Source organism: Lolium perenne, chromosome 2 (assembly GCF_019359855.2).
Source record: "Lolium perenne isolate Kyuss_39 chromosome 2, Kyuss_2.0, whole genome shotgun sequence".
Classification (NCBI taxonomy): Eukaryota; Viridiplantae; Streptophyta; class Magnoliopsida; order Poales; family Poaceae; genus Lolium; species Lolium perenne.
In genome coordinates, this window is record NC_067245.2 from 190,552,684 (window position 1) to 190,563,133 (window position 10,450).

At 41.9% G+C, this 10,450-nt stretch overlaps 1 protein-coding gene across 1 annotated transcript; it reads right to left on the minus strand.

The window, feature by feature from the left end:
• Window positions 1-2,757: 2,757 nt before the first annotated feature.
• LOC127306855 (uncharacterized) lies at window positions 2,758-10,186 on the minus strand. Its single transcript, XM_051337561.2, has 11 exons — window positions 9,944-10,186; window positions 8,224-8,324; window positions 7,992-8,133; window positions 7,646-7,807; window positions 7,463-7,544; window positions 5,233-5,936; window positions 5,043-5,151; window positions 4,039-4,094; window positions 3,772-3,878; window positions 3,582-3,669; window positions 2,758-3,278 (listed from the first exon to the last, which is right to left on the minus strand). The coding sequence occupies exons 1-11, from the start codon at window positions 10,118-10,120 to the stop codon at window positions 3,090-3,092; spliced, it is 1,917 nt and encodes a 638-aa protein (XP_051193521.1). The 5' UTR covers window positions 10,121-10,186; the 3' UTR covers window positions 2,758-3,089.
• Between the last annotated feature and the right edge of the window lie 264 nt (window positions 10,187-10,450).

Below are 10,450 nucleotides of genomic sequence, written 5' to 3' on the forward strand. Positions count from 1 at the left end.
ATCTATGCCTAAAAAGTCCACCTTCAGGTTATCATCCGAACCCCCTCCAGTATTAAGTTGCAAACAACAGACAATTGCATTAAGTATGGTGCGTAATGTAATCAACAAATATATCCTTAGACATAGCATTGATGTTTTATCCCTAGTGGCAACAGCACATCCACAACCTTAGAACTTTCTGTCACTGTCCCAGATTTAGTGGAGGCATGAACCCACTATCGAGCATAAATACTCCCTCTTGGAGTTACTAGTAAAAACTTGGCCAGGGCCTCTACTAGCAACGGAGAGCATGCAAGATCATAAACAACACATAGATGATAGATTGATAATCAACATAACATAGCATTCATTATTCATCGGATCCCAACAAACGCAACATGTAGCATTACAGATAGATGATCTTGATCATGTTAGGCAGCTCACAAGATCCAACAATGATAGCATAATTAGGAGAAGACGACCATCTAGCTACTGCTATGGACCCATAGTGCAGGGGTGAACTACTCACACATCACTTCGGAGGCGACCATGGCGGTGAAGAGTCCTCCGGGAGATGATTCCCCTCTCCGGCAGGGTGCCGGAGGCGATCTCCTGAATCCCCCGAGATGGGATTGGCGGCGTCTCTGGAAGGTTTTCCGTATCATGGCTCTCGGTACTGGAGTTATTATCGACGAATGCTTAAGTAGGCGGAAGGGGCTAGGGCTTGGGCCGCGCCGCCCTAGTGTGGCGTCGCCTCGTCGCCCCACTTCGTATCTCCCCCGGTGTTCTGGAAGCTTCGTGAAAAAATAAGATCCTGGGCGTTGATTTCGTCCAATTCCGAGAATATTTCCTTACTAGGATTTCTGAAACCAAAAACAGCAGAAAACAGCAACTGGCTCTTCGGCATCTCGTTAATAGGTTAGTGCCGGAAAATGCACAAATATGACATAAAGTATGTATAAAACATGTGAGTATCATCATAAAAGTAGCATGGAACATAAGAAATTATCAATACGTTGGAGACGTATCACTCGCCGCCCGCGCCGCCGCACCATCCGCCGGTAGGAACGCCGCACCATCCACCGGTAGGAACGCCGCGCCCAGTGAGGTGATCAAGCTCGAGGATAGCAGCGACGACGACATCTACCGGCCGTCGCCGCCACGCGCCGGCGACGCTGGCCAGGGTACGAGCCGCTGGTACGAGGCGCCGCCGCCCCAGGACGACGCCGGCTCGAGCGACGACGATAACGGCAGCGACTACACGTCCTTCTACCGCCATTTCGGCATGTAGGAGGCGTATAAGTTTTAGTTTGCCAATCGCTGAATTCAAATATATGTACGAATTCGGCCTATTCATGTACGAACTCGCCTCTATATCTTAAATATCATTAAATTTCGCTTATGTTTGAACGAGCTTCGCCCAAATTTGTCTGAACGCCGAATTACCTTAAGCTTATGTTAACTTGCATCCATCCTGGGCTCGCGGCTGGGAAAATAGGCCTCCCCTTGCCTAATTTTCCTCCAATCCGGACGAAAATAACGCCGGATTTCGGCGTGGGGAGGCCAAACGAGTGGAGATGCTCTAAAGAATGGCACACCCAAAGAAAAGGGGGCTAAACGTACGAATGGAAAACAATCTCTTAGCTCAACCAAGCATAGGAACGGAAAGAATCCATTCCGGTAGAAAGATACCATCACATTACGTTCCACTTGTTCCCCACTAAACACATCTTGAATCAAACTGAAAGGTAAGGGGAATTTTAAAGTGTCTTTAGATCACTAGCTCTTTAAAAAAAAAAAGATTAAACCCCTCATTCAGAAAACTCGAAAAAAAACTGAAAATGATACACACATCATTCGAGATTTGATCTACTACACAAAAATTATGGGGAGCAAAACCGAGTTTTTTCCTGCCTTTTTAGAACCACAATTTTGTCTTTTTGTGATGCCCAAATTATACGGTATTTTGGAGGGGCGGTGGTCGGGAAAATATCTAGTGATACCACACCTCACATGATACCATGATACCACTTCACAAAATTTAAATTTGTATGTGACAAAAAAAAATTACAATAAATTTGTGGCTGTTCACAAGATGTGTATTTACATTGTCTAAAATTTTCAGATCCAAATTTAAAATACACAAAGAGAAACAAAAAGACAAATGTTGTGTGAATAGTGGCATTGTGTGTTTTTGTCTTTATGTGACACTATTCATGCTGGATTTCTCTTTTTTGTTTCTCCAAGGATATTTCGAATTTGGTTATGAAAGTTACAAGGTATGTAAACATACATCTTGTGAACACCCAAAATTTTGGTTCCAAATTTTTTGATATTTACAATTTAAATTTTAAAAAGTGATATCATGGTATCAAATAAGGTGTGGTATCACTGGATATGTTCTCGGTGGTGGTCGTCTGTGTCCCGAGGCGGATCTAATCCCAGGAGACTACGACAGCAGCACGGTACACCGTGGCGGCGTGGCCGTTGTGTGGAGCACCGTCTCTGCGCAGCTAGTTCTGTGTGAGCAAGTCCGTCGAGGTGGATGAACTTTTTTTTTTTTTGCGAATGAGGTGGATGAACATTGACCGTTGAAAACTGTGGCAAGGGTCACATAGTCAAATGGACTCGCAGAAAAAGGCTTGTCAAGGATGACATCTTACTATCTCAGTCTGCATATAATCGCTCACCACTTGCAAGATGTTCGTCGAGTGTTCTGGATCTGTACTTACGTTTCATATTACCACTTTGCATATTCGACAAGAGTGACCACAATAATGCTGAGAATCAGTAGATATTTTAAATGGGTTTGGCACGTAGCACAGACTGTCCGATTAAACATCCCCTCTATAGCTTCGGTTAAGGTTACTATCACTTTACTAGTTCCAAATCCGGCAGCAAAGGAACCCTCTAACTCCTCGTCGCTCATCAGAAAGAAAGAACAGTAAATCTAGTAGAACTAAAGACTGCAGATGTTTGAACAGCAGTAACAGTGTCATTCTGAGGATAGAGGTGCCAAAATATGCCATCTTCTCTATATCTGATCCAATACGGCTATGTCCATTGGTAGAGTCCAGATTCTTAAGCCGTTAAGCGCTGCCTTCGACTCTTCAAGAAGTAGGGCAGTTGGCAGGGGAATTTTCCATGGCAGACTGCTCCCGTTTCCACTGGAGATGATGACCAGAGGACTGCTTAGGACTCACCCCTTTCTGGAATGGTGGCGAGTTCCATGCCTGCGGCCTCCCAATCTGCTGAATAGGCGCCAAATATCCTGGGGGTGCATCTGCTTTCCGTAGTACCTGCAAAATGCAAGATGTTAACGGCAGAAACCATTGACAACGTGTTGTGATTTGCATCAGGTAAACTACAGCTGAGAGTTCAGTTGAGCTCTGCAATGAACTTTGCTATGACTCATTTTAGTAAATATTTTCACCTAAAATGAGGCCCAGTATGTCTAGTGCTACAACTGAAATATCAAACGTTCCAGTTTCCATGATAGGGTTTCTTTTGAGAAAATAATATGGTTCCATGCAAGCCATGTAACTAAAGGCACAGTTTAGCAACCGATGTAATGAGCTTGATGGTGAAAGCAGCATTCTTACTGTGAGAACTCTAGAGTAAAACGATGTCCCACTCAAAGATATAGCCCTCCCAATTGATTCATTGTCAGCAAAAGTAATATATGCAGCCCTGGGTAACAAGAGCATCAGTTAACAACAGGCGAGGAGCTTACAGATGGTCAGATGCCAAAAGATATAGAAAGAAGTTGAAGCTTGATATGAGAGAACATACCCTTTTGGGTGGCCAGTAATTGCATCTGTCAACATATTGATCTTAAGAACTGTCCCACACTGCATAAAATGTGTTGACAATGCTTCCTTGGTTGCCGCAAAATGCACCTAAAACAATCACAATAGGAGATGTAACTCACCAAGTTTATAATCCAAGGTGTAATTACAATGAAGAAGTTTTTTGGTAAAAGAAACATAATGAAGAATAGCAAAAATATAGTGACCAGTAGAGAGGACGAAAATAAGGAGATAGGTTTTTTTTACACACGTTTGTCACGAGAACAGTTCTGGCATCAGCATCCTCCTCCAAATTTGTATGGGGACCTACAAGAAAACAAAATTTGAACTCTATCTGTGATCTCTGAAGAGTAGTAAAATTACAGAGATTCACCCAGTGAACAATATTTTGAGACTGATGAATACATGAAAAATTGTTCCAGAGGACGCGGTTTCTTCAGAGCACCCAAACCAATGCTACCGGTCTCAAAAGTTTTGTGAGTTAAAGGCTAGCTCAAGGTTGCTTAATTATGTTGTCTTTATCTTACTATCTAAAATATGATAGTGGGGAATATAGTATCATGTTAAGCAAACAAGATCAAAACCTAACACTCCCAAAGTACACAAAAATAAAAGCACTACATGTACAAGCTTGCTGGATATATCTCTTAGGTTTTTCTGCTAGCCAGGATGCAACATTAAACTTCTTTGTTGAATGATTATACCAAAAGGACTGAACACGCATACACATATGGAAAATGCTATTCGAGTCTATCTCAGGATTCTTGTATTTAAGGTGTTCATTTTAGGATTCAGTGATGGAGTATTGTCATGGTTTTTGCGATTTATAGCCAGGAATGTACCACAGCTATGCACCATTGTAGAGCACTTCGCAGATAAACTTCCCTCATGTTTCAACTAGGTGGCTCTTGCTGCCAAGGTAGAAAAGAGACAATACAAACCAGTGAACGCACCAATGTACTACAGAATGACCCTTTATTACGACCGCAGTTACAGGTACCCAAGCATATTAACCTAGGCCGCTATATCATTTCACTGCTACTTAAAATGTCAACTGATAATAAACCCAACAGTCTCAAGTTACACATGTTAACCTCATAGATTTGCAAGAAGAAACTGGTAGACTAATTGCACATGGTTAATCATCAAGTATTTAATTAACAAATCCAATGTCATCTGTCCTAGGTTGCTTTGAATGAATTCACTCATATACAGAATCAGATACAGAAGAAACTAAGGAACAATAGGACAAACCTGATGGTAGAGATCCTTGCTTCCCATTGTTTATCTGCGCCTGCTTCGAGCGAAGCTTGAGCATGTCCAGCTCCACCTGCTTTAGCTTTAGTTTCACATCCAACATCTCCTGCATGATCGGTTACGACAACCATTATTGCGCTAGAATATCACAAAAAGTAAACAAGCAACTCAGCAGAGAATAGCTTACATCTTTTACTGGTTTGTTACTGTAACTGCTGCCATCTTCACGCACAGAAGATCCACTCTTGGACTGTGCAGGGCTGTTAATTTGCTGACTTTGCAAAACATCGGTTCCTGAATTTAGCCGTGTATTTAACTGAGAAAAATTCTTAGATGCTGATACATGTCCTTTGAATGAGTTGCTCGCAAGCCGTGCTGGTTCAGAAAGTGCTGCAGATGAGCTCTTCACATCAGATGTGAACTCATTCAAACTTTGTGAATGGAATTTTTTTACTGGCAATGTTGGAGTAGACTTCTGGCTACTAAAATCTCTAACTTGATGATGGTTACGATCCACGTCACCAAAATCTAACCGACCGCTCAACCTGCTTCTGTTGAACTTCTCCCTGTGCTCATGTGCGCGTACTGTATTGACATCTGGGTAACTACTTGAAAAGTTTCCAGAATTTGCTCTGTCAAATAAATCACCATCCGTTCTTCGTTCATGCTCAGAAACCGGTAACTTGGCCTTCTTATGCATTCTATTTTCAACATGCATGTTGTCAGTTTCTCTAGGTAAACCTTGATCCTCTACAGCAGGCTTCCCTAGCCTGTCCCAAACATTGCGGCGTCTTTTCATGGATTCTGACACTTCACCATCGTCTGTTGCCACGGCCACAGGCAAACGCCTCGTGGAAGGGTTTGCTCCAAGATATTCATCATGGAGTTCCTCTGCATTAGATTTTTTAAAAACAGTAAATCAATATCAAGTATCGCTTTTGAGCTACAGCTATACAGCTTTTGGCAGGACAATTACAGTCCACCCCAGAACTTGTAACCAGGCTGCTGTATATTTTTAAAAATGAACTACAAAACGAAATATGGCTCAGCTCAAGGTAGTATTAGTATGTTTAGTATTTTGGGAGAAAACAGCAGAATAGTTACCATTTGGACCCTCCAATCTATAGTTTTCAAGGATAAGGCATGTTGTCCCTGACACCATGCCCTCGGATCAAAGTCTACAACTCCACACAAATTGCAAAATTAAATAGTTTCTTAAACAGATTCAGCCAAAAGAGATTAAAGGTATACACTAAGAGAAAGCAAGTCGCCATTTAGATCAGAAGACAGCACAAAAGAGTTTTTCTCATATATATAGTGTTGCGTTATTAGTTGCCTCTGTAACAAACTTTGACAGTGTGGCCATTTTCGGCAAAAAAATTTGTTCTATTTTTCAATAGTAAAATGTTTATTCCCTTCGTTGTTCAATTCATCTATAGGCAAACAAACAGAAACATTCTTCTCATATTTTTTCAGCTGCACCTTCAATTGTGCAGAAGCCCCAGGGGATGTAAAGTCCCTACTGAAAAGAAAAGGAGCTATTGTCTGTTGGCATTTTATTCCTATTCAGGGTTGAGTTGAGACAAGCCTAACTGGAGACCAAGCTTGCCTGAGTCAGTACAGCACTTTCACCGAGTTGGCCAGCCACGTGAAATAACTCATTTTAGGGAAAATTTGTGCGAAACATAGCCAATCAACTTTCTAGAAATGTATACACAGCCTCCATAAATAAAGGAACTCCATGTTGCTTGTATGTATAGAGCTTAGGGAACAAAAAAAATATCATAATTCGAATAGGATTATCAGAATCTTGATTCCTTTTACAGTCACGCCTAAGTATGCAAGCTAACCTGGGGAGGTTAGATGAAACAAGAGCAAGCACATGAACCAAAAAAAAAAAATGTTTACGGTCTATTTTTGCATCATAATCATGTGAAAAAAAATGACGGAACTGTAGAGAGTATCATAATCATGTTTCCCCGGAGAGTATGTATTTAATACAGAAGAAAATATTACAACGCAGGGATATTTAAAGAGATATTTAAACAATTTTGAAAGGTCAATAACCCACAAAGTAAGAAAGCGCAATTATCTTCTTTAAAAATCAGATCATCTAACCTAACCTAACAGATGCTGGTGAACCTCCCCCAAAAACAAAAACAAAAAACTCGGTGGCAGAAAATGCAGCATGTAGTACAAATATTCAACGTACGAGCAGAATGTTCAGAGAACAAAAAGACCTAATTCTGATGCAATAATAGTGACATATAGATGTGGTAAAACTATAGAGTATAGAATCCATCACAAGTGTGCTAAGGAGTAGTTTGAAGCAGATATCATATGAAATATGGTATTAGAACATGTTATCCCGCAATCGAGCTAAGGCGCTGACACACTTGCATTAAAAAAAGGCTTGCCTTGTGTCAATGCATGTTCAGTCTTTGAAGCTACACCAGACTTCCGCATGGAACTTCTGCCATCTGTTGAATTCCAATCTTTCTGCTCCGACACAGAATCATCAGCTTAGATGCCTCATTTCCATAGCAAAAACAACAAAGGGAGGCACTTAACAATAGAAAGATGGTCTATTGAGTATTTACCTTCTGATGCGGACCATCCCAATAACCATTGTCACCAACCAACATTTCAGGGGAAACAATAACAGTTGAACTAATGCGTCGCTGGGCTACATTTTGCCCTTTAATCGAATCAAGCTTCTGAAGGCCTTTGTGCTCTTGCGGTGTTAGGTCCTTCGAGTTTACCTGATCAACAGTGGATGAGTTGGACCGAGTGTTCGTAAGTCATGATGTGTGCAGAATTTGGGCATATTACATGAAAGAAGTAAATGCATGTCCATGCAAGTTCACTTTAATGGATATTATGTACACAAATTAAATGCTGTATGCCCACTAATGATTGTAAGGCAAAAGATGTCAAGGTCCTTACAATACGAGCATCTCCAGGTTGGGTTTTTGTAACCAGAAGATTTTTCTTGTCATTCAAGTTCCGAATCTCATTTTCCACCCCATGTTGCACACTAGAATCATCAGCCAGTGTTGCAGCCCTTTTGCTTAGGTAGCCCCAAAGCCTGCTTAGCCATGCAAAAGGCATCATGACTCATAAAAGTACACTGATCAAGAATACAACTAACTGATTAAAGCAAGTATAGCTATAATACCATGCAACAAATTTTGCACTATCATCACCAAGAAAGGCCTCCAAATCATCGCGTGCTTGATACTGATGTTTCCCATTACAAACTAAAATTACAATGTACTCCTTTAGTCCGGGAGAAAAGCAAAGAAAAATAATCAGTCGTTATGAAATTAAAAGCTAACAAAGCATCTGGTTTATATCAACACAAAAAAAAACATACCAACAACAACTCAAAGAGCTAAATACTGTATACTTGACTCAAAACATGCAACGGAAACTGACAGATATCCTACAACACTAAAGAGAATAGCAAAGCTTACAACCTGGCATACAACATAGCAAAATAATGAACTGAGATAGTTGCCACCTATAGCTAAGCTCAAATTAACAATAGATGATGCCAAGGTTGTGCTTCAATGTTATCTTGTTCGATTTTATCAATCTTAAGACCACAGAAAAAATCCTTGTGCTAAATCCATATAATAGCTCGCTCGAAGCAATGCTTATGGAGAACAAGTTTGTAACACTCAAAGCATGCCCCAAACTGTCCTGCAATAAGGAACGTACACCCATTTAATAGGGAAGTGATCTATATATGTGTTGACACACAGACCACTCCCTTCTCCTGTCACCTTATGTCAATATATTTTTCATTGTCATGAATTGGCCAGACCACCAACCTGCAAGGTAATTGGGTCATTGAAATTATACTGACTATGTTCACTTTATCTCCAGGCGACACCACTCCCTTCCCCTGACACCTTATGTCAATATATTTTCATTGTCATGAATTGGTCAGATCACCAACCTACAAGGTAATAATTGGGCCATTGAAATTATAATGACTATGTTCACTTCATCTCCAGGTGATGTGGAAACATTGCAATCCATTTGTTACCGCCTTCAGTAGCATATACGTTATAGATACAATCTTCCAAGTAGCAGACCAAAATATCTCTACGAAACTGGTGAAAAATACTGCTGAACTGAACTCATCAGTGTTCCAACAAATAACTCGGTAGATTCATCTAAACCTGGCTACAGCTACAAATCTGTGCCTAGAACGTGTTGGCTCTGTCACCGCAGGGTGTTGGTGGTTTTTCATCTTGTAATTTGTGTAGGGCGCATCAATGTAACGAAGTCCACATACGCAAAGGCCACATCAATAGAAGAATGTCTTGTGAAACTGGAATCAAGGTTATCTGAGAGGAAATGAGGTATGTCGAATTGACAAGGACTGTTTACAAAGGTCAAGAGATCACGCTGATGGTCATTTTTGTCAGAAAACCAGTTTCAAGTATCTTCGCACAGTGCTGATGCACTTTAGGCTGAGACGAACAATAAGAAGGCTCACGTGTAAGAATTAATGATCATACGTTGAAAATTCAGTTCATATCTTCTAGACAGAAGTCCTCTACAAAGTAGAACACAGCTGGATGTTCCAGATAATCTAATGTATCTCATCTCCAACTAAAATTTCACTTCGCTGCCAGTCTCTCGACCCAGGCAGATAATTCAACAGACCTAACAAATGCTTATCGTCTATTCAGACTTTCAGAGCTACCCAAATCCCCTTGGTACTAGAGTCCGAAGACGAGGAGGCCCATTTCGCGACATTCCCGAGACCGATTAGCACACGCAGGAGCAAACCCGCGCAGCCGCATCGCGCCAAACATCCGCAGTAGCAAGTTGAGGGCTAGCGCGCGAGAGAAGCGAGAGAGAGGGGAGATTCGGGGCGGTACCGCGAGGGTGTCGTCGGAGTAGGTGCCGAGGAAGCGGGGGAGCACGTCGGCGACGGCGGCGCGGAGCGCGGTGGCGGCCTGGGAGCGCCGATCCATGCGGAAGGAGCGCTCCTCGGCGGCGAAGACCCGCCGGAGACGGCGCCGCAGCTGCTCGTCCGCATCCGCCTCCTGCCCCATCTCTCGCCTTTTTGGGGAAGCAGTGGCCCTTCCGTGGGTGAGAGAGAGAGAGAACCTTCTAGCGGCTACCTACTGGCCCCGCCCCGGTCTCTCTCTATTATTGCGTCAGCCTCACCTCTTCGTGCGTGCTGTTCACCGTCCCTTCCATGCTCCCACAGTTTTCATCTAGTACTCACGTTTACAATCCACGATTTTGTAAATATTTGTAGTTCATAAGGAGTTTTCAAAATTTTGCAAACAAAACATGCATTAGCTAGTCAAATAATAATATGGGCAGCATAATCATCATTGTCGGTAAGCTAAGTTAGTCATTATAAATTGTCTCATGGG